Source organism: Cydia pomonella, chromosome 10, assembly GCF_033807575.1.
Source record: "Cydia pomonella isolate Wapato2018A chromosome 10, ilCydPomo1, whole genome shotgun sequence".
Lineage (NCBI taxonomy): Eukaryota > Metazoa > Arthropoda > Insecta > Lepidoptera > Tortricidae > Cydia > Cydia pomonella.
This window is the reverse complement of record NC_084712.1, coordinates 14,072,470-14,098,353: the sequence shown is the minus strand read 5'-3', so window position 1 is coordinate 14,098,353 and position 25,884 is coordinate 14,072,470. Positions and strand designations below refer to the sequence as shown.

General features: G+C 36.9%; 1 protein-coding gene across 1 annotated transcript; it reads left to right on the top strand.

Annotated features, from left to right (window-relative positions):
• Positions 1 to 235: 235 nt before the first annotated feature.
• LOC133522189 (lysosomal-associated transmembrane protein 4B-like) lies at positions 236 to 21,832 on the top strand. Its single transcript, XM_061857420.1, has 5 exons — positions 236 to 504; positions 16,735 to 16,956; positions 17,559 to 17,635; positions 19,128 to 19,290; positions 19,551 to 21,832. Exons 2-5 carry the CDS (start codon positions 16,782 to 16,784, stop codon positions 19,649 to 19,651), a joined length of 516 nt encoding a protein of 171 aa, XP_061713404.1. The 5' UTR covers positions 236 to 504; positions 16,735 to 16,781; the 3' UTR covers positions 19,652 to 21,832.
• Positions 21,833 to 25,884: the final 4,052 nt, after the last annotated feature.

Here is a 25,884-nt window from a genome sequence, read left to right as displayed (position 1 = left end):
AAAGGTAAAAAAATATTTGTCACGTTTACATCTAAAAGGTTTGATTAGCTTATTAAATGGCTGTTACATTAAGGATACAGCCTTATATGTATATCACACAACCATAAAGACTGATCTACAACATTTAACCCGCAATAATTTCAGTAGCGTAACTCACATATTCAAAGAATTAAGAATGAATAGCATGAGGGTTATGTCAGCATAATCGTCATCGTATGCGTCAGTGAACAGCAGGCCCGCGAGCAGATTGCCGCATGTACCTACTGAGTTGTTGACGATTCTCGCCTCGCCTCAAACAGTCGACACACGATCTTTGGCCGGAGTACACTGCGCGTTTCTTTTCAACTTTTCCCGGGTCTTTTATCCAGTGTTGCGAACTATTCACTCGTTAGCTTATACACTGTTAATTTATCAGGAAGTGATAAAACAAGTGTCGTAAAGTGTCACCATACATTAAGACGTATATATACGTGTATATACGTTTTTGACTACTCGGAAGTATCGGTGAGCTATTAATTATGCATACCTAGTTTAGATAAGCATGATCTTATTTACATTCATCTTGTTGTTACAGCGAGGCCTTGATTCAGTTAGAGAATACACTTGTGTTGCGTCCTTACCTTGAAAGGCATGAGCAGTAGATTATTTATATTTTAATTATTTTAAAGACGCGGCTTCTTGGCGCGCTCAGGTACCTAAGCGTATCCGAGAATAACACTGTAAATTTTCAAAAGAATATAAAAAGAGTATAATAAAGAAACAAAGTTATGACCATCATAAGGAAATTTATGCAATAACTATCTAAACCATATCGAGCGTCCTGCTTTTAAATTTCAAGCTTCTGAGGCGTTGCGTTTGTAAATAAATCAAGGCACGTGGCTTGGTCATGAATTTTTAAGACAAAAGTTACTCCTTCTTTGAGTGAATAATTATGCAAGTAAAAACTTCTAGATTAACAACCGATAAAGTATTCGTAATTGATGACTTTTTCGACCGGCAATTTCACGAAGTTTACAGGAGCAAAAAATCACCTTTCGCGCGGAGGTACACAAACGATAGACGCTGAGCGCTAGAATCTATTTTTGCGACATCCGCCTCGTTATTAACTGTAGCATTGACATAAATGCGAGGGGAAATATTTTTAAACGGTATTGGACAGAAAACACGAGTTGTTGCGTTGTGTGGGCAGTGGGCAGCGTCGGCGTCCCGAACTTGGTAAACAACGGCCTACACTGCTTTGCACCTTAATCTCACTTGCCGTACAAGGCCTTATAATGTCTTAGTATTTTCCTTACTAAAGTTATGAATTCCATTTCCGTAAGTTACACTACCTATTTAGATAACATCTAAACTAAATAACTTGTACACTTTTTTAGCACGGGTGTAGCTGCTCGTACCTAAAAACAACACATTATTTTATGAGATGTTTTACCTAAAACAACGCAGTCGTGAAAAAACGTTATATGCTGTTATTATAAAACGCTATGATAAGTAAATATAATGGTTTACCGGAAACACTTGTACCAACACAAGCGAAGGGAAACCTCAAAAGTATCGCGACTGCGGCGAGAGAAGAAATGCTAACATCCGTGATGCCGGTCGGTGTTTCGACAGGCGGTAAAAAACTAAAGCAAAAACTACACCTAAAAAAATCATTTAACTTTTGAAGTCGTTTTTTGCTGTTAATCTTTTTTTTACTGTTCTGTGAACTAAAACAAAAAAAGGAATTAAGATTGAAACTACACAATTTTTTTCGCCGTGAATTAAACATTTACGCAATAAATACGACTGCATCTCTTATACTTTCTATAGTAGGGTCAAAGTTAGACGTTATTGTCCCCCTAATGTCTTTGTAAGTGATTCGATATTTTTATGGTATAAGATTATGATATATTTTTGGTTGTCTATAAATGTCGCTGAGCAAACCAGACACTTCGTCAAAAATGTGTCCAAAGAAATAAGGTGTTTTTAATGCCCATTATATTGAGTCAATATTTAAGGAAAGCTGTGCAACACGGTTTTTAATCAAATACGGCAAAGTAAATATCACCATCAGAAAACTGCTTTACGGTGTTGATTGGTCATATTAACAGCGGTACAGTAGCAGGCGCGCCTGACATTCTTGATGCCTGTGAGAATATGTGGCCTCGCTTCGGTTCCTGACTCTCCTTACTTGGAGTCTCTTCTTAAGGCGATGTAAACACTTAGAACACAGTTCATCTACGCTTTCTAAGTATCGACCCAGAAATATTTGTACATTTATTCGTTTCCCTTGGGTAGTAGTTTATGCCTTAACACATTCACTGCCAAGAACACGTATGTGTGTTCATTTTGTACTGGAAATGGGGCGCTCGGCGCCAAAAGTGTTAAACGACGAAATTTGTTTTTATTATCTTATTTATTCCCTAAGCCATAAGCATCACTAATACAAGACGTATAATAAATATTTTAAAATAATTTTTGGTCAACTGAAGCCAAATTTTAATATTTTGTACATCAAAATGGATAAACATTAAAAATACATTAAAATACTTCCAGCTGCGTAGAACTTAATAACCAAGTAGAAAAAAAATCATAGAGCCAATATCACGATATCCGTAGGTATAGACATTAAACGAATCTAATAAGTGCGCCTTATGATTCTTATGAACAGTAAAACATGTAACAGTAGGTAGATAATATTAGCAGAGCAAGATTTTTAATTAAGCATACAAGCCATTGGCCCACTGTTTCATTAGCGTTGTATTTGGTGCAAAGGTGAAACGACTGCACTTCGCTGTTATGTTGCTTCACTTTTGTGGCCCCCGTTTAGAGTTAGGCTCTCATTAACGCAGTTATTAACGGCCTAAAAGAAGAAATAAGTAGGATGGTAATACGGTCGGCCATTATTACATGCATATGTAGTCACTGAACACTACAAAGCAACTTATCTAATTTTGTAAAACGATATTGAAATAAAAATTAGCTCCCCGATAAAAAAAAAACTGGAAATATTAAACTAATATTACGGTTTACACTCACGCGTTTTTATAACGCGACATGTTTCGGAGAGCCTAGGTCTCCTTTCTCAAGCACTGACAGTGCCAGTAGTGTTCATGGCGGCCGTGCTACCTACCTAGCTCTCCGAAACATGTCGCGCGAGTTATTAAAAACACATGAGTTTAACCGTAAAATTAGTTTAATGCTATTAGTATGTCTCACGAGCTCACGACACGGCAGCTTAAATTCGAAAACTGCAAATATTTTAGTGAAGTTTCGAATAACAAGCATTTTTAGTCACTTCTCCTGTACCCCTAGTGTAAAATTATTCAATACTGAAACGTGTCGTATGCGTTTGCGTTAAATCTCATTTTGTATGAGATTTAGAAACAGCGCGCCAAGCGGAACGTTTTGGAAACTCAAAATCCCATACAAAATTACATGAAAATGTTTTTGATGGGATTTCACCTCTTTTTGGAAGCTGCTTATGTTATGACAATCTTCCGTCCCCTAATTTAATGAGTTGGGGGTGATCTACTATTAAAAATCCTGATATACGTAACCAGGGGCATGTTTTATACAGTCTCCTTTTTTACTGATTCCCCATACAAATTTCAAACTTTTCCCCCCTAACGCCCTTTTCCTCCCCCTTTTCACCCTTACGGGGTGATTTTGGGGTTGAAAACTACTCTATATCCTTCCCCATAACAAAAACTATCTATGTACATACCCAATTTCAACTAAATCGGTTCAGCGTTTATTGATTCCCCATACAAAATTCCATCCGCATTTCCACCCCCTTAGAAGCTAAACATCACAATTTTTTGATTTTTTTTGTTGTATGTGTAATAATACTCTCCTACATACCAAATTTTAGCTTTATAGGACTTCAGGAAGTTTGAATTTTGATGATCATCAGTGAGTGAGTCAGTGACGAAATCGGGTTTTATTAGATATGAATAAAATCTAAAGAATGAGAGTTATACAATTGAATTTTTTATAATTTATAAGTCTACTATTGACATTATATCCCGAGAATTTTGTTTATCTGGTATAATCCAAACCCAAGTTACGAGGGTTCAAAAAACGACGAAGCGCTTCGAGAAAAGGTAGGTAGTGCGGCACTACCTACCTTTTCTCGAAGCGCTTCGTACTACTAGTGCCCTTGCGTTGCGCTTCGCTTTGCTCGTCTTGGCGGGGGCACTCATGTGCCCCCAGATTCAGAGGGCCTACCGCGAAAAACGAAAATCGAAATTTCGTTATCGGCATCTCTATCGCCTTTGAGCGATTTCAGGTCAAAGTCTAAGCACGAAAACGAGTTCTGGAAAACAGTTTTTCATCGTTTCAACGTCGACTAGAATATGGGTATTTCATAACCGACCGTTATTTTATACGGTATGGATATCAGAATTACTGCTGAACAAAGCTTGGTCTGTGCGTGGCCTGTGAGCACGGTCCTGTGATCGACCGCAGCTCTGAGTCACGTGGGTATTGGGTTGCACTCCGCAGTTGCTCAAGATGATGTCATCGACTTATTCAATCGTTCTCAAGTCTAGCTGCAATCTGGATCTTATTGACCCTATGACCCCGCTGATAAATATAAATGTAGTGTACCTACACTTAACATAATATTCCACTATTACCTACAGCGGTACAAATTAAGACCAATTTTTTTTATATAAATTAATGTGCCAAAAAATTACTGTTTTATTCACATTAGACATCACTCATCATCATCAAGTAGGTGTACGGCTATTCAGAATGTACATCCAAAATGTTAATATTTGACATTCTACATAATATACCTAGAAGTGAAGGTTAAAGATGACTTAACGGCTGGTTCACCTCGATTGCTTTCCGTAGCTTATATTGAAGTTCATGACCATAAATAGGTAGTTGTGCTAAAAGTTGTTTTCCGCAGAACTGCATGACATCTCTGTTGACATTGCAGTGACTTAAATGATTCACAAGTTCACAAAGGGTTTTATGAGTCAGAGTTTTAACTGCCTCTTCACGAGTATAGGAAGCGTGCATGAACTGTAGGAGGCAGCACAGGAGCCGTCAGATTTTTGGCGCGAGGCGTAAATGTGGTATTTATTGTTCCGATGTAGCCCACAAGATGGCAGAACCTACTATGCACAAGAAAATACGTGACGTGTAAATATACATGTTTATGGTTCTGATTCAGGTCACAAGATGGCAGACCCTCCAACGCGCACGGTCGATATTTTTTTGTGTGTATTTGATGTAATATTTTTTTCCTATGCCAGCAGTTCTATTTATCAATTAAATGGGTGCCAGTGATATCTAAATCAACTTCATTTGAAGCGCGGCGCGTGGGGCGCAGTAGCTTTTGTCTATAGGATCATAATAGCAGTGTTATTATGAATATTCATACAATACAGTACAACTGTTGTATTTTTAAATGTTTACTTCCAGGCAAAGAGCTGCAAACCAATTTAATTTACTCTTCCTGTCTTAGAAAAAATTGTACATAATTAGGTTTCTAAATTATCGGGACTTCGGCCCTTGAATTTTAAGAACCCTTATGAACCTGTTGCACAAATTACTATTATATATTTCGAAATACCTTCTTCGTGATAATTCAGTCTGTCGATATTTGATATTTATATTTCAAGGTACAAAGTATGTTCCTATTTGAACGCTTGCGCATCAAGTCACGTCTCGCTTCAAAGTAGACCGTGAAACAATACAAAGAACGTTTGGACATATTGACATAAAACCAGTTTTATATCTGTTGGCTTAGCCTCAACGTGTATTGTTTACTAATTCAGATACATGTATACACCTGTACCGTAATTTTTACGGACTGTTGTATGATTGTACCGAACGACACGATGAAAACGGTGACGTCATTCTACCGATTTAGCAAGTTCACTTGGTAGCGCGTAACCTTGTACAAATGTACGAGTACAATACTGAACATTACATGTTTATTCGGGCGGAGTGTGTCACCGATCAAAACAATCAAGGGCAAATGAGTTCACAGAATGTCTAGAAATAAAGAATATTAACTCAGTTACGCCGACACGTAAATGCAACTAGAGCAGAGACAAACGCAGGCGAAACGAACAAGGTTGCTATAGTAGGTAATTAGTTAATGGCAATGACTCTCATCTGTCCTCGCCTACAGATGTGTGATGTTATGTCATCCATATACATTATACATTGGGGATAAACATCCCGATATGTATGTCATGGATGACATTATATCACAGTATGTATATCGTATGATGGTTTGCAGCATCGATAGATATAGGTATATAGTATATGTATATAGGCCTTTATTTTCATGTTTCAAATACTTGCTGCCCTAACCTACCTATACCCGTACCATGAGTCACTGACAGTGTCAAAACTGACATACGCTATCGAGAACGTAAATAACATCTCGCTCGCACTTATATGCGAGTACGAGTGAGATGCATAGAAAGTAAGTTACGTTCTCGATAGCGTTTATGTCAGAGCCGAACTGGTGGTACCTAGCTACACTGGTCTAGGCTAGCCTGTCTAGGAAACTTGACATTCTATATTCTATACTTGATTATTATATTATTATAAACAAGATCAGAAGAGTTTCAAAGCATACGTTTTTGGTGTACCTATTTTCCAAATAAGTGATTATGTCGTTATTGGTTTGTTTTGATAATCACCTTACGCCAATTAAGTTGATAAAAAAATGAAATGTGAGGTAAAGATATCAACATCGAGATGATATTTTTGTATTTGGGTTGTAAAATAACGTAACTAAACCAATGTCAACATAAAAAAAAACTTAGGTATTTAAACTTTATATTGAATTGAATAGGTACCTAGACTTTCTTAGGATATCTGTACCCCTAGTGTAAATATTTTCGACAACGAAACGTGACGTACGCGTTTGCGTTAAGTGTCATTTTGTATGAGATTTTTGACTTTCCAAAACGTCCCGCTTGGCGCGCTATTTAAAAACCCATACAAAATGAGACTTAACGCAAACGCGTACGTCACGTTTCGCTATCGACTAAATTTACACTAGGGGTACTGATCTACGAAATAATACTTACTTCGTACAAATAGAGAGGACACTACAAATAGGTATAAACATTATTCTAAGTGCTTGTTATATTATATCAAATATTTTATTTTATAAACATCATTAATTTTAAGTCGTATTTGACTCATACTCAAAGCATACAGAATTAGAAATTAATATAAATGTAGTGTCTCTTAAATATAATATTATACTAAAATAATAGCATTTGATTATAGTGGTTACAGTTACAGCCGAAAAGAGCACGTTATCGAATCATCTAAGTCTGGCTGGTGAGAACTGAGAAATATCAGAGCGGCGTGGGCGTGGTGAACGAATGCACCGCATCTGGTAGCCCGTTAATGTGGGCATCCTAGTCCAATCAATAAAGTGAACCTTAAAAAAAACTTCTATTTTTACCTACTTATGATTTATTTGTGTGCTCAATTCAAATATTTATATTATAAATAATTACTAGAAAATACTAGAAATGCAAAGTAATCAAAGAGTCGGCTATGGAATCTGCACATTTAGCAAAATGCTGGCGATAGTGGCGACCACTGCTTATTTATACATATAACATTTTTTCACTGAAAAGGTGAAAGGTATATGTGAAGTCCCCAACCGGCATTGGGCCAGCGTGGGAACTATAGCTCGAGCCCTCTTGCCCATGAGACGAGGCCTGTGCTCAGCAGTGGAACGGCTGTTTTTTTTTACTGAACATTTATTCTTTAACGCAGTGATTTATCTCTTTAGATTAGACAGTCTTTCTAACTCTAAAAGTTAGGTACACTCAGAGATACTCTCGTAAACGTATCCTCCCATTTTCTTCTGTTCAAGAAGAAAGCATCTGTTGACTGGAGTAGCCCCCGTTGATGTGGGTTCTGTGAGCGGAATGCGCTCAATTGCATACAGATATTACAGATGGTCCCGTACACCGCGATACCCTGCGCTTGCGCTTGCGCCATCAATTTAGTCAATTGCAGCATTAACTGATTGGACGCGATTGTTTGATTACGCTCAAACGAATTAGATAAATCACGATTGAAGTCATAAACAATGTAGGAGCATTGACATGGTACTTTTTAATAATGAATGAAGACAAAAGAATGATATTCGGTATAGACACGGCACAATGTGTAACATCTCGTACCTCCACATGTTTGTATGTAACCGTATATATTTTTGCTTGCGTAAAGCTTACTTTCTTATTTTTCTTACCTAATTATTTTTCACCTTACATAATCATCAAATGTGTATTCATATTTTAACCTTGATAGTAGCTCGAAATTCTCACATATTTGCGATATAATTTATAGCAGATAGGTATTTGTTATTATCCAAGACTCTAGCCTAGGCTAGGGTTTAAAAATCGCTACGCACTAAGTATTGCGATAATTAGCACATTACGTGACTATGTTGAAAATGTATGCCACGTTGTACGATACATGTGCGAATAGGTAATTCGCCACTCGTGTCGTTAAAACACTATTTGATGTATTTAAATCATAGTACGCTCAAATATTAGGAGCGAAAAATAGATTTCCTGTCCATGTTCAAATGCTCCTAAGTCTTATAATAATTAAAAATTCGAAAAAAAAAACAAACGTAGGGGCTTAACTGTGGCATTATCAATAAAGTTAATATCCAGAGAGGAAAATGAGGACTACACGTTTGTAAGAAAAGGAGATTTCGCACGGGTACTCTGCTTTCGTCTTTGTCTACGGGTGCTCCTAAATTCAATATCAGCAGCTACACAAAAATAACTAAAGTAAGTAAACACAAGAATATTTAAATTTACGCAGTTCACTCTAAATAAAATTATCAGTTACCGGACCGAAATATAGTTGACCTTCGTTTCGCCGGTGCACGGTGCCGGCCGCATATAGTACGCGGGGCTTTCTGCGTGCCAGCTGCTAGCACTGTCACTGGCACTGCCGAGGTTACTACCGTTGTTGTGCTCTCGGTATTTAGCAACAGGCGAATGGGACAAATTATGAATGGGTGGACTGGTCGAGATAAAAAAGAATTCTAAATTTAAAATGATTTGAAATACCAAGATTACAACGTCAATTAAGCATTACGATGAAATTCTAGAGGCTGTTAACTTCTAGACTCATCTCCAATATCGTCATCATCTAGATGATGATATCTAACTATTATATCTATATATCTATAAATGATATATTATAATATCTAGCATGGATAGGCAATAGTTATTCTTACAAAGGGGAACAGTTGTTGTTTAACCACACGTGCTAATATCGAGCAAGCGACAGATTCCAAATTAAAAAAGTGGAATCTCGAGTCCAGCGAGGGTTTCAAGTTACGAGCATCAGAATAATTTTGCCACCGAATGAAACACGAAAATTTTCACCACACTAATACGAGGAAAATACTCACAGTAAAACATCAAATTAAATCAAATCCAAATCAATGTTATCAAATATTTATCATTCAAAACCGTGATTAAAAAGTCAATTCTGCCGACAAAGTTTTTCATCAGTAGTTGAATTTACGAGTTAGTGTGGTGAAAAAAGCTTTTTTTACAATTAAGATAACTATGAGTGATAACCACGAAATTCTACTACGAGTAAGTAGCTATTTTTTAGATCTTTAACATGAGATCGCTTTGAGATTGAAACTTATGGTAATTGACAGTAGGAAAGATGTGATAAAATCAGTTAAGTATCACATATACTCACCATTATGCCATCGTTGGGATGCGAAGATTACCAGAATTAATCTTATAAGAATGTCAATGACTCCTAACCTACCGATATTTTTGTGCCTCTGTATAAGTGCAGTGAGTTTTGAGTCAAGAAAGCACCAGTTATGGTAGGGGAGCCTAAGATTAACCGAGTAACTTCATGTGATGTTTTTTTTTACAATTTTAAGAATCTGTAGACGCTTTCCTGATCGCTGGAAATGAAAACAAAATGTAAATTATTTTTTCATTCTTTCCATTTTATTACATAATTTTTATCATTTAATCTTACGAAACCAATAGGTATCTAAGACGCTCTTACACACAAATTTAGGATCATCGGCTCCCCACAATGCTACATTTTCAAAAAGCCACTTAATGACGAAGTGAGATTGGAGTTCAATTGGTTTTATTAGGAGCAGCTTTATGTATGAGAACGCAAAACAATGCGAAGCGAAAGGGGAAAATACTATTTATTAGATTAGAATTACATTTTTAGCGAGAACACAGGCCTTTTTAATAATTGGGTACGATTTCAAAGAACCTTGAAGTTTTAATATTCGTAATGAGTTTTAACTTACACTAGCTACTAAAACACGATAAGCACAGAAAAGCCTCAATATTTGACCCTTGGCTTTTTTTATTTTTAGAGTTTATAGCCTAGCAAATATACCACCATGTTACCGTCCGTCCCAGCTCTTTTATTCATAATGACAACTTTATTACTTATTAAAAAAAATATGTATATAAAAATAGATGATTTTAATTTATTTTGGTAATGAGGTATCGTTAATACGGCATTAAAATGTGCTTTGTATATACACTTTAAAAAATTACACAATTTATAAATGTAAAAATCAAATCCTTTTTTCTTGGGACACAAAAACCTGCAGTAAAAGGCAGAATGACCCAATTAACATATAATTGTCAAAGCAAGATTTAACAATAAGTGCATATACAGGATTTCTCCGCCGGTTAAGAGCCTCGTTAAGGTAATAAAGAAAGAAGGTAATAAAGATATGGAGTTTTATGTTTACAGTACGATAAGTTAAATCGAAATGCAGTCTAACTTAAAGGTCTCTGAAGGAAAATATTTTTTAGTACGTTATAACATCAACATCTTTGTGCTTTAGACGACTACAACTGAAATTTTACGGTAATTACTTAAAATTAGACAATCAGATGTTTTAGTGCTTTAGCAGAAAGGATTTCAGATTATTGTATTTACATAAATAATTATTGTATTATGTGGAAGGTGATGTAGAGTTGTCCAGTTTGAATATAATAATATTTATAAAATCGACATCAAACATTGAAAAGATTTTTAATGTATTTATTTTCTAATGAAAGTTTCAGTCAAAAGTCAGCCAAGTGCTATCTACACCGAGAGCTGTCTCTCGCACGTTTTCAGCATAACAGATAAAATAACAGAATGAAAACAAAGACTGCTCTCTGCGCAGTGACATCTGCTGCGGCCATCACGTGTGACGCAACTTTGCGGTGGCACACACAAGTTACATTCATACAGTGCGTCAGTGCATAGTCATAGTGGCAAGTTTACAATTATTTTAGTATACACACTGATACAGGTATATCCGCTCGGCCCAAAAACCGGGGACGGACTATTTTAATATGTAGGTAGAGGTACAACAAATAGTGTTAAAAGTATGAAAATCGGTACGATTGATCTTCTTGATTTTAATCAATTTGACCCGTAGAATCAAAAAAACAAAAAGAAATAAGGAGGTGAGTTATGACGTCATATTTTTTGTAGGCGAAACCTTTGGGTCATCAGACACCAAACAAGTCGTGAAAGAAATTTCTCACAAACTTGTCTGTCTGGGTGTCCAGTGACCTTCATGCGGGGGAATATTTCGCTCAGCGGCCAAGCCTGACAATCCAACGGGGAAATGCAGCAAGCGTTCTGGGGACGATGCCCCAGGCAACTCTATTAAGTCATAAGTCATAAGTTATTTATTAGTAAAACCAATTTACACGTTATAATTATTATAGAGCTTATTTACATTAGGTTTTAATAATTCTTCTTTTAAAAAGCAAAAAACATATTCTATTCAGTATAAGGAAAAATAATAAATACTGTTAATAATACTTTCATTGAAACATTTGAACAAGTATTCAATACACATGTATTATACTTACCCTATGTAGTTTTTTTTCGCCGTGACGAAACTTAACTATGGTTACACGAGCTTTTGAGGCCGACTTATTGTCGACGGGGTATTACATCTTCTTCTTCGTTACACTCTTAACAGAGTGGTCGTGTCCATTATGTACTCTTTTGAGCGACTCGCTTAATGACACGTCGCCATTCCTCCCGTAGAGTTGCTTTTCGTGAGCATTCGTTTACTGTGGTCGACACATTTATGTGAAGGTTGGAAACCTTCACAGTCTCGTGGTAGATGACTGGCAACGATTATTTGAATTCAGAACAAATTGTCCCAAATTCAAAATACCATAATAATGGTAAAACTTATTTCAATAAAAAATAATAGAAAATAACAACTTTGGTTTCTATGTCAATGGGAGCCGAATTTCAGCCCACAGTGCGCTACGATCTTAGCCTGTTTTTATTATTTTTATTAAACTGAAATTTGGTTAAAAAAAAGTTTATTTTATTTTAATCATAAAGTATGTGTTACATTCACATTTATTTACCACTATCTGCCAAATTGTTTAACCAAAGGCGCCAAAACTCAATCTCGCTCTACCCTGATCGAGTGCTCGGGCCGGCGCTGCCTGTCACCTCCCACTCTTCCTTGCACAACCAGACGATCTATGGACGTTTCGTCTCTCCGATACACGTGTCCAAAGAAGTTAAGGAACCGAGTTTTGACTTTGGAATGCAAACGCTATTTAATGCCAAGCTCCCCAAGAATTAAGAGGTTGGTCCGGAACTCAGTCCATGATATACCCAGCATTCGTCTCCAGCACCACGTCTCTAGTGCATTCACTTTCTATTCTTCGGATGCCCTTGGTGTCCAGGTCTCAGTAGCATAGAGAAATATGGGTAATATGAGATATGGGTAATATACACCAATCTATTTTAATTATTTGCCTACTGGTGTTTCTCGTCTACAATCGTGTGCGCCGACGGCTTATCCGACCTGCTCGATATGGTAGCTTGCTCTGTGATTTATTGTCTTTGTCATTATGGCATACGACCGCCGGTAATAAAATATGAATTATAACTCACAATCTTTTTTTTTTTACTTAACTAGTAATAAACTTGGAAGCTAAGTTATTAAAGCAGCAGCGATATAATTTTTATATGTAGGTAGAGGTACAACAAATAGTGTTAAAAGTATGAAAATCGGTACGATTGATCTTCTTGATTTTAATCAATTTGACCCGTAGAATCAAAAAAAAAACAAAAAGAAATAAGGAGGTGAGTTATGACGTCATATTTTTTGTATAGGATTTTTTTTTGTCCAGAAATTTATCGTGTGTGGTATTAAGTGAAGCGGCTTTTTAAGCCAATTCTAAAATATATGTCATCATTACATTTGAGCCACTTTTAAAAAAATTGTAATAAAAATAATATTCAAAATATATCAAATTTGGATTCCTCAATACCCTAGTTTTTTTAGAAAATATACCTCAAACTACACCATCCTCATATGCAAAATATTCCCCAAGAATGCAATTTTGAAATTATTTTCATTATTTTTTTTTTTAATTTTTCATTATTACAAAGTGTAAGGAAAATATTTTCCGAGTTTCTGTGCGGATTTCTGGGTGCTAAAACTTATTTAATAGGCTTAGTGGTATTTCATTATAAATGTAATAAACCTTTAAAATCATCTAATTAATTGTATTTAGATGTGGAACCCAAGGTAGGTTTTGTAACTAAGAGTGTTATAATTTTTCTAAGTGTAATCGTTGATAAAGGACATAACTACCAATTAATTATATTGAAATCGTAAGTAGATTTATTATACTTACTTAAATTAACACTATTCATTTCGGACATCATTGTCATAACGGGCAACATTGGCTCAAAGGTAATCAAAGCCTCAAAGGTTAAGGCCACGACGCCATACAAAAGGCGAGAAATTTGCGAGACAGTGTAAAAGCTTTACCAAATTGGCTAGGTCGGGAAATGTCTAGGTGTGTCCTTTACTTGCTGGCCGGGCTGTAATTCCAAGCGCTCACAGAAATCGAGTCTATTGTATTGTAGAGACAGATGTTCGTCTTTTGAAAAAATCAAGTAGCCTTTCTTCACCTTACTGTAGACGACGATGACTATTGCACTTTAAGCTTATACCACCAAGAAGCCCATTCGAATTTTGGAAGACGTACTCGTATGAACTTGATTTCCAACTTCCGGTTGTGTTTCACGCACATAAATACATTTTAGAAGGGATCGGCATACTGAGCTCGTACACCGCACAGCCTGTCGCAGCGCGTAAAATACATACCTAAACTCGCTCAACGCCGAAACGTAATAGCGCTCTTAAGACGAAAGGGGACGGCCACTTCTCTATACAAACGTAGTCCCCATTTTCCTCTCTGGATATTGATAGTATGGAAAATATTTTTACATAATTTGATGTATATTTACCATAGCTATTGACTTTTTTCCATTTAATGAAAAAAATTAAATGCTGCTAACTCTTATTATAATACAAAAAAAATAAAAAAAACAAAAGTAATCCATAATGAGTTGGGCCAGTGGTATTTCGTCTCTTAATGTTCTAAGTGCGTAACAGGCTGAACTTATTGAACTCACCACTCCAGATAGCTCATATTTCCAATTTAAGTTAGAATCTATAAATACGCCAACAAATTTCACAGACTGCACTTGCTGGATGTTAGATCCATTAGATACTAAGTGCAGCTTATCCTTACTGTTTGCCGTTGTTGTGAATAGCAATGCATAGCTGTGGTTGATATACAACAAACAGTGTCAAAATATTTTCAATTATGTGAATATCCATAGAGGAAAATAAGGACTACGTTTGTATGAAAAAGCGATTTCGCATGGGTCCTCCACTTTCGTATATTGGTTTAGTTGAAACTACACCCTAGGTAACTGATAATAACAATGCGCTGTAAAAGCAGGTAGCCGAGCTAATGGGGCCATACCGAAGTGGGTCAGGCCAATGCCAAACAGAGCCAGCTGTAAAGGGTGGAACAACACTGATTCGCTAATGGTGATCAGTGTTTACTTCTGTCTTAATGGCTGGGCGTGGGTACGCCGTACGGGCGATATCAATTAGTTCTTTCATACCGGTGGATAATGCATACATAAAGTACGTACAAATTGTACATACCTACTCATTCTTATTACATAATATCTTCTCCCTTATCTGTTTTTTTATTTTATTTCAATCGTTACTAAAATTTATTTATTGCTAAACCCCTTCGCTAATCATAAATCATAATGAACGCAAATAAGGATACCTAATGTAACTTTTTCTAAGGTTGTTTGATTTGTATTGTTGAACTATTTAAGGCAAGCGTTAGTTCATATAATTTCCCGTTCCGCTGTAATGTAGGTACCTAATCATTACGGCTTCGTATTCCTACTTGCGCTTATTTCGCAAGAATTCAATGCGCAATTTATTGGCTTTCCTTGCTCCAGAATTAGACCACGTTAGCCAATATGTACCGCCCCAATTAGAGGCCGACCCGCTTTTTGAAACGTTGGGAAACGCTACATTACAGCTAGTTTGATGGATCTCATTAGATCGACATCTAAAGAGGAAGCGGTATCGATTCTCATTGGTAGGTTAAAATACCTAATCAAAGTAATCAACAACGATCAAGAAAATCATCGCCCTTTTTAACCCCCAACGCAAAAAGAAAGGTGTTATATGTTTGACGCCACTGTCTGTCTGTCTGTTTGTCTGTCTATCTGCAACGGCCATGCCGGGACGGTAGGACAGTGCAAAATTATGTACCTCTTTATAAGTATAACGAGCGAGCTCATCGCCAACAAACTGTCTCGCAGTTTGGCGAATATTTTGTTTTGTGGTACAAATATTTTATATTTTAATGTTAAAAGTTAAAAAAAAACCTGTCTGTGTGTCTGTCTGTGGCATTTTCTTAGCACTCCAACGGATGGACCGATTTAGATACGTTTTCCGATTTAGATATGTTTTTTTACGTGAAACCGAGTTTCCTTGTGGTGGTTCTTAGCTATATTTGATAGAAATCAATCGAGCAGTTTGAAAAGTATCAACTCTTTTCCAAAATGTAGCAATGCATTTTTGGCATAAAATAAATTCTTTGGCATATATGGTAGGGGTATTTTAATTTTAATGTAATTATTGTTCTATGATAATAAATATCACAATGACGTAATGTAGGTATACTTACATACAAATACCTACTGTACTCCTATTATAACCCAATGGTATCATCTAGCTAGGTAATAACTCATGTCCAAATTTTTTTCTTGTATGCAATTTTATTTCACATAGTCTGATCTTTTTGATTACACCGTCAGATAGATAACTTTACACCATAGCAAACGAGTCAGACAAGGTGACGTACCCGTTTTAGAAGCTATCAAAATATTTGGAGCCCACATGACCGCATGTTTTTTAGTGCGGAAACCGAAACGTGCCGCCCACGCCATATAAACGTTAATATTCATGTTATATTAATTCCGAAAGTATGGATATGTCTTATAGTAAGAATTAGAAATCTTAAATTCATGTCAAATAGTAACGCTTATCAATCTCATCATCTTCATTGTTTTCTTTGTTAAAATCATCATACTTGAACATGCAAATACTTCTCCAACGAATTTTCGCAATACCAGTCATTCAACGGCTCCACGTATTCTTGACCAGATCATCGTTTCAACTTGTTCGAGATTTTTCCACGGTGCGTTTTGCCGGACTTTGTGGCCTTGCTACTCGGCATTTTTTCTGTTGTTCTAAGGATCTCAAATGCTAATAAATAATAAAATTAGGTACAATGTGGATTCCATTGTTGAAATAGAATGTTAACGTAAGTAAAGAAATCATATTTTTTCTCTTTCCAGTGGATACCTACATTTGCTGCCAGCGGCTACATTGAAACAAAAGAAAAATGAAACGGTTATCGAGATGTTGCTGTTGCTGCAACGTGCGGGACGGCTCCATCGTGGTGGGCGTGCTGGGCATCCTACTGTCCATCGCAACCATCATCTTCATCTGGCTAGCTCCGAGCCACCTTGTCTCCTTCAAATCCTACTTCTTTGAGGAACAGGATAAACAGTACAGTAGTAAGTCGTCTGTAGTCATCTTCATTCAAATTAAACTTAGAACCTTAAATTGACATAGGTACTCCGTAATAATCTTATGTTGCACACAGTAAGTAGGTATGCAGTCTGGTCTCCCTAATTATATGATTTTTCTGAATTTAAGGATACATAATCTCATTCGTGAAATTTACTTCTGACCGGACACAAAAAACAATTTCTATGTTTGCGCTAACACATAGACAAATAGAGTAACTAATATTATTTATAATACATATATTATGTATTAGTATTTTTTAAAGCTTAAAGTGTTCCAAAAGTCCTAATACTGAGCAAAGGCCTTCCCTCTAGACTTCCAACCCTCCCGATTAAGCGCAGTGTCCAAGTAGGTACCTACTGAGAAATGCATCCAGGACGTCCCGTCATGTCCTCTAAAGCCGCCCACTCCGTAGCTAGTTTAGCCCACCTCTATAAGTGCATACGTCGTACAGGACCTGTCCAGTCCCATTTTAGGCTGGTGGTTTGAACCCTGACATCGATGACATCCTGTATTCGTATTATTTATTAGAAAAACCCTTGACAAATCTCCACGACTTGACACTTTATTATGTTCTTTTCTTTTACAGTTTCAAAAATCATTATGACCATCAGTTTATGCTTCACGATACTGATATGCAGTGCCCTGATCATAGCAATCAAAAAGGTTAGTAATTCAAGATTTTTTAAACATAAGAGCACATACGCCACTATTACACTAATCTATTAGAGCAGTTATTTTCATCATTATCGCAATATCATTAGTGTGACAGTGACTAATGAAATTCCGTTAGCACAATTTTTAATATAACATTAAAGAAAATGTTAATTGATCACATACACCTTATGCTAGACAATTGGTCGACGAACGTAATTAATGAACAAAATTTCGTGAATATGCATGTTATGGTATGCTTGTGGTGACGTATCTGTAAGTAGGTACCTATATACTTAATGTATATGGTGACTATACGAATATTTATTTTAATCCTTTTCGACTTCTTTTGTCAGACTTTTAGTAATGCAGAACATATTTGATTCTTTTTTAATCTTATATTTTTTTATTACCAACATGCTACCTACTCAAAGAGATCTAATTCGGTGAGTAAGCAATAAAGAATACCTACGCAAGTGGCTCAATCTGCAGGCTCATGTACGGAATCATCTGCATGATTTAATTTGTTGTTATCCTTTCCTAAATTCCTGAAAGTAGTCCTTATACTCAAGTTTGAGTGACACAGTGAGTGGATCAGGGGCATCAGGGCATGTGGATAATCACAGTCAATGGATTTTCCCCCAAAAAATAGAGTCACTCTGAAAAGAGTGAAAACAGTTACATATAATTATGTTTAAACCCTAACGAGTGATGGGGTGGCCACTTCTAAATATTTACCATTCATAAAAAACAAGGTAAAGGTTTTCATTTTTTTTTTCAAAATTTGCAAATTATAATAAAAATGTTTGACTAAAAAAAGCGAAACCTATAAACCTGGAATACCTGGATTATATGTTATTCTGGAGCGATCGACATTAAAATCAAAGTGATTTGTTACGATTTAGTCAGTAGAAAACGTTTTCTCCCGAAATGGAATTTCATAGAAAAATTACCGTTATTTCGTTAGATTCGAAAAGCTATTCTTCCCTCTTAAAATTAGTTAGTCTAGTTGTATTGCAACTGAACCCACATAATATTAAAAATATACTCTGGACACCAACTTTGTGGATCGGAAAATGCGGAAATTTAAAATTGGTACAGAAAATCGCGCCTATATTTTTTTCTATTTTGACAAAGCTGGCTTGCCGGAGTATAATATGCATGGCTGTCGCAAAGTCATCTAGATCTACATTGTAAGTGCATCACATCACATCGCACCAGTTTTTATAAGTCTGTAAAAAATCTGTGCGCCATCGCATTTTGTACCCCTTTACCAAAAAGGTACAAATCAACCCTTATGTTTACAAGACAACCAGTCTCAATAATTTACCTCTAGGTATATTTTATTTCCTGTGTTGATCATTGGTATACTTTCGTAATGTTATTTTATTTAAAAAAAACATAAATTTTGCATTTGTTAATAAAATTGACGTTTTCCTGTCCGTGTGAATATTTAGAGTTTGTTTCTTGTACTATAAATTTAACATAACTCTTTACCTTTCAGCGGCGTTCATGGCTGATGCTACCGTTCGTGGTACTGGGTCTGGTGCTGGCCATTGGGCTGCTCATCAGCATTCTGCACACATCCATCGTGCTTTACACTGACGATAAAGAGGATTACACCATCTTAGCCACCTGCATACTTGTGGGCGGCTTGATCTATCTAAGTAAGGCTCTGGTTTTGTCTCTTTTTCTATTTCTCTCTGTCTCTTTCCCTCTCTGCATGGTTAAAAGCCTTCCCCGCGGATTGCTACTCGACAATTACCGATGATACGCTGCGTAACGTTTCCTAAGATTAAGATTCTCTAAAGTTTAACCAAAGTTAATAAGAAAAATGCACCCGAGTGCCCTAGTTACCTACCTTACTATGGTATTGCATTTTCTTTTATATAGACAGAATACTCATGATGTTTTTATTTCTTTGCAGTTCTTTATTTGTACCTGTGGGTCGTGGTATTCAGCCATTACCTGGACACGCGTGACGAAGAAGAACGAGGACGGTACAGCAAGAGCCCTTACAGACGATAGAAACGAACAACGACCCCTCGATGTATGAGACTAAAATAATTTAAGGCGCCTAACACCTCCAGTGACCTAGTCACATTGAACGGGACGCTTAGAAGTTATGGAGCTCTGTTAACGTGGTCATACTGTATAAATACAAACAGATGAGAGAAAATAAATATATACCTATCAAACACTCCAGTGATCAGACTTCAGACGGGCACATCTGCGAAACAGTGTGAAATGTTTTCTATTTCTATCAAGGCTACGCTAGTGGCTGTGCTGCCGTATTCCTTTTTTTTACTTTTTAATCTGCCAGAATCTAGTCCCGGTCGCACCTAATTATATGGGGGCTGCATTTGAATGTGTTTCTAAAAAAAATTGATTAAAAAAATTGATTGACCTACGTTTGGTTAAAACCAAAATGTTCAGATGTTCTGATTCATATGCCAAGATTAATCTGATTGATATAGTTTCATTTTCATTTAATACGTCTTGGGCGTACAAAATGTATGTATAACGTTTATTAAGTACATATTAAATATGACATATACATATTTTTAATAATTAAACTATCAAATAAGATTACCGAAAAGCTTTTAATTACTCAAATCGAATTGCTCTTTTAGAATACAAATTCGGAAGCGCTTTAGGTGGTGTACTCGTATTTCAATACAAAAAATAATAGTGCCATAAACACGAAATAAAGGTACAATTCGAATTGAGCATGTGACAAAGATACGTGACTCTATAAACATATACTTATTTATAGATGCTAATAATGTCACGGTACGACATTTCGACCTATGTCAAAAATAGCTGTATGATGATTGATGATTTAGCGCCGTCAACTTCTGCCACTTTCTCGAGTCAAATTGGGCCCCGAGTTCCTGCTGAAAATATCTGAAATAAAATGTGATTGTTTAACATTTAAATATACATTATATATACGATTGCTTATTGCATTATCGAAAAAAAAATTACTGCCAACATTTCGCCCTTAGCAACTTATTATTAAATGTTTTTTGTGTAAACTGCCGCACCAACTGTACCAGCCGTAACAGCCAATAAAAACAGGTTTGAATTTGGAATTTATTGCGAGAGAATACGGTAGAGTTGAGTGAGTTTACCATTACCAATGGTGCCCATGGCTGTTATGCGTAGGGCTGTCAAGTGCCTTATTCTAGCTTAAGAGCAAAGTTGAGTATTTGACGGATAAAGTCAACTAAGTACCTACTTTGTACGAGATGTAAGAACTTGATATATGGGGGAATTAAAAGCAACGACAACACACTTAAAAAATATGAACTTATTGTCAAAATGTTTTTTTTTTCTATTTGGGAGATGTCAACTGTCATATAATGATTGTGTCTGGTTGCCGCCAGCCATACTCACAATCAACTTGTTCATATATGTTCACACGTAAAGTTACACTCAGGCACATACACTGGACATGTACATACGAATCGTAAGTCAGTCCTCGCAGTATGAATATCAACATCCTTAAATTTCTATGAAAAAAATATTAGATCATTTGTCGAGTAATAGTATAGTTGTTGCAAAAACAGTTTACCTATTAAAATATGTACTAATAAAATACTCATCATAGATCTGTAATTTGATGTAATTTAGGTATTATAGGAATTAAATGCTACATTAAATGGAAGTTGAATACATTTATAAATATTTTGCATTTCCTGTGACTTCTTATAGTAGTGAATCATTTTAAAGGATGATCGAATATACCTACTGAAGTAAAATATTGTTTTGCGAATGTAAAACTAATGTAAAATGACTGACAGTCAATACTTCTACTCTACTCTAGTATAAAATAATATATACACTGACCAGTTTGATTATTTTTTTGATTATTTAAAGAGTAAAAGAGTCTACTATTATAGATCATAATGTGCAACACATAATGCGTAGGTACGTATTTTTAACGCACAAATTAGTCATGCTTATAATCTGAAACTTGAATAAATAAACTGGATTATGTACAAAAAAAAGTTATATGTACTTTGACGAATGCTAATCAGTTATCATTTGCGTTTCATCGATATTTTTTACAGAATATTATAAGTAAGATCTTCACAATACCTAATTTATATTTGTAAAGATACATAATAACTTATTTCGTTGTTTATTAGTGTTTATTGAACATAATAAAGTACAATTTTAATAAACGTTGTAATAAATGCTTAACTTGTTTTGTTTTATTTAGGGAGGTACTCGTACTATTGCTTGGTTCCAAAGACATTATGCGCATAAGTATCTACTGCCTAACCTACCTACCTCACTCCTGAAACCTAACAAAATCGTATTCATAAATAGATGAAGTAGGTATAAGTATAAGAATGCTTTCTTATTGTGTTTTTACATGAATCTGAATCAAACCTTCCTATCTACCTTCAATGAACTTAAATTGGTTCAACAACAACATTACACGAAAGTGGAACAACATTATATTACTTACGCGTAAGTTCCACGCAGTGTCGGATAGGAGTCACAAGTGTTCTCAATTACACTAAACACATCACACACACAAAACAACACTAAATAAATATAACTAACAGTGTTCACTTCTACACTTTTGCACAATGACACATTAGACAGTCAACAAACAGAATAGTCTTTAGTTGCTAGGTAACTTGTTCTTTTTTCAATATCTCCTCTCAACAAAGACCTATCTGTTGAGTTATTTTTCTCAACCTGGGTCTTGCAAGTGGCTTTGTGAACATATCAGCCAGTTGCTCTTCACTGGACACTTTAGCTATGGCAAGTTCTCCACTTGTAACCAGTTCTCTCACAAAGAAATGTCGGACTCGGATGTGTTTCGTTCGACGATGAAACTCCGGATTCTCAGCTAGCTTAATAGCTGCTTCATTGTCCACTCTTAGGCAAGGTATGTGCTTGAGGTCGGTTATACCACCGATGAGACGAGAGAGCCAAATCGATTCTCTTGCAGCCTCGCTCGCAGCTACAATTTCAGCTTCCGTAGTTGAAATAGCTACACTCGATTGCCTTTGGCTGAGCCAGGAAATAGCTCCTCCCGCATACATGCAAAGCACACCACTTGTGGATCTTCCAGTGTTAATGTCTCCTGCATGATCAGCATCACTATAGCATTCCAAATAACCCTTTTTGTGATCTTTATGATACAGTACCCCCAAGTCTGGCGTAAATTGTAAATACCGCAAAATTCGCTTCAGCTTGATGCAATCTTGATCACTGGGATTTTCTAAACTTCGTGATACTACGCTGACAGCATAAGCGATATCAGGCCTGGTGCATACCATTAAGTAGGCCAAAGCTCCAACCATCTGTCTATAGTTGCTCAGCATGTAACTCCGGTCAACTTTGTCACAAAACATGCTGTCCTTTGCTATAGGCGTCGAGACTGGCTTACATGCATCCATCCCGAATCTGCGCAATATCTTATGAACGTACGAGGGTTGACAGATTTTTATATTATCTCCTCTGGTTTGTATCTCTACTCCTAAGAAGTAGGATGCTTCCTTTGTCGTTATCTTGAAACGACCAGAGAGCTCTTTGACCAGTTCGTCTATTAGCTCCTTATTAGTGCCAGCGACCAAGCCGTCGTCAACGTATAGAGCTATAATAAGCTTTCCAGAACCCTTAGTGCGAGTCAGAAGGCATGGATCGGCGACACTTGTTTCAAAACCAATCTCTTTGAGGAAATCCAAGATACATCGATTCCAACATCGTGGAGCCTGTTTCAAACCATAGAGGCTTTTCCGTAAAAGGCACACTTGACCAGAGCCATCATCATAGCCTTCTGGCTGTCTCATATAGATTTCGTCATCCAGGGAACCATACAAGAAGGCAGTTGCAACATCGAATTGCAGCATTGCCATTCCTTCACTTGCGGCTACGCTAATAACAGAGCGAACCGTCGCCATTCTTGTAACTGGACTGAAAGTTTGCTCGTAATCTATTCCTCTTTTTTGATAAAACCCTTTAATAACAAGTCTGGCCTTGTATTTTTCCACAGAACCGTCAGGGTTTAACTTTATGCAGAACACCCACTTACAAGGTATTGCTTTTCTTCCTTTCGGTAAGTTTTTCAGTTCCCATGTCTGATTTTCATTCAATGATGTCATTTCAGCATCCATAGCTGCTTTCCAAAATTCTTTTTCTGGGCTCAAAATGACGTCCTTTATAGAAGTCGGTTCCTGATAGTCAGAGTAGCCCATCTCTGCGTTCATAACAAAATCTTTGAATCTTTCAGGAGGGCGAAGAGTAGCACGATCTCTCAATATCATTCTTTCCGGTACCTCAAACTCTGTGCTTAAATGTTCTTCATCTTGGTCTTCTCCAAGCAACACTTCTTCCGTAAATCTCGATCCTTGCTCATCGTTTGAAACGGTACCTCAAACTCTGTGCTTAAATGTTCTTCATCTTGGTCTTCTCCAAGCAACACTTCTTCCGTAAATCTCGATCCTTGCTCATCGTTTGAAAGTAACATTTCTTCCAGATCTACTCCTTGCTCTTCGTTCCTCTCATCCTCCTCTAATTCAACAGATTCTTGTTGAACTGGCGCTGGTAACTCTGGTAACGCATCTTCGAATTCATCTCCGCTAGCGTTAGGAACTTCAGGATAATCTACACCTTGGTCTCCTCTAAGACCAACCTCGTCACGCTGTATCACAGGAACAACCATGCTGTGATCTTCTTCAACGCCAAGTCTGTTACGTTGTTCTCTATCCTGGTCTAGCTCGTTTTGCGGTTTGTCGACAGATTTACGTACCTCCTTATGAAGAGGAATCTGGAAGTCAGTCGTTTCTTCTCCTCTTTCCGTGTCGTCTGAGTCTATTTTTGTTCGAATAGGTCTTTCGTCAAAAATAACGTCTCTTGACCTTACTAAGGAGTTCGTACCTTTGTTCCAGAGTCGGTAGCCATCATCGTTGTCATAGCCAATTAAGATGCACTTTGTTGCCTTTTTATGCAGTTTCTTCCTTTTCTGCTTAGGAATATGCGCATAACACGTTGAGCCGATAACCCGTAGGTGTTTTATTTGAGGCTTTTTACCAAGCCACAGCTCGTAAGGTGACTTTACTCCATCTTTGGTCGGACCTGTCCTGTTAAGAATATATACGGCAGTACTCACCATTTCAGCCCACAAAATCTGAGGGATTTCGTCGTGCGCGTGCATCATGGCTCGAGCTGACTCGACTATAGTCCTATTTTCTCGCTCGGAGCATCCGTTTTGTTCAGGAGTGTAAGGCATAATTAATCTTTGCTTAATTCCACTTGCCTTCAACAAATCCTTCACTCTCTTGTCATCGTATTCACGACCATTGTCGCTGAGCAGCTCTTTCACCGTATGTCCAGCATTCTTAGCTTCAGACAGCATCTCCTTGAGCTTTTCATATACGTCCGATTTGTTCTTCAAGAAGTATACATACCGGTAACGTGTACATTCATCCTTGAATAAAACAAAATATCGATATCCAGAATTGCTTCTTGCAAATGGACCACAGACATCAGAGTGCACCCGTTCTCCAGGCATAGTGGCTTTATCACGAGTGCCAAACGGTTGTCTATGCGCTTTTCCAAAAATGCAACCTTCGCATAGCTCTCCACTCTTCACAGTCTTGACTCCTAATTCTTTTTCAATCAGTGTCTTAATGTGATTTTTGTCTTGATGTCCCATACGCTCGTGGTACAATTGAAGCACGTCTTTATCCTCAACAAGGTTTAAGTCAGCAACTGGCTGTATGGCTTTACAAACCAATTTGTATAGCACTCCATATCTTTGCCTTGTTCCTGTCATAACAACCTTCCCGTTGATAGTCATGGAGCACTGTGTAACCTTTGACTCAAACAGGCTATTTGTATTCCTGTCCTGGGTACTGAGCACTGAAAAAAGGTTTTTGCTTATTTTTGGTACATACCACACGTCTCTTAAGTACAGGTCATGCGTCTTTTTATTGACCGTGGCCTTCACATGAATTGTACCTTGTCCCACAGCTCCAATGACATTACCATCAGCTGTTGTGACGGTATGTGGTTCTCCAAAGTTCTCAAAGTCTGTATAAAGGTCACTGCGCATAGTGACATGGTGCGTAGCCCCGTTATCTACATACCAGCCCTCACTATCTGCGATAGAGTCAATCGAGCTCAATGTGAGCAGCATCATATTGGTGCTTGTTGACTTCTTCTGAGTGTCCCTCTTTGCTTGCGTCGGACAATCCTTCTTCAAGTGACCTACCTCTTTGCAGACGAAACACTTA

Excerpts from the sequence above, each read along its gene's own strand:
- LOC133522189 (XM_061857420.1), top strand. The coding sequence starts at position 16,782 with ATGAAACGGTTATCGAGATGTTGCTGTTGCTGCAACGTGCGGGACGGC. Across the intron at positions 16,957-17,558 it reads ACAGGATAAACAGTACAGTA|TTTCAAAAATCATTATGACC; the intron begins GTAAGTCGTCTG and ends TTTCTTTTACAG. Across the intron at positions 17,636-19,127 it reads TGATCATAGCAATCAAAAAG|CGGCGTTCATGGCTGATGCT; the intron begins GTTAGTAATTCA and ends TTTACCTTTCAG.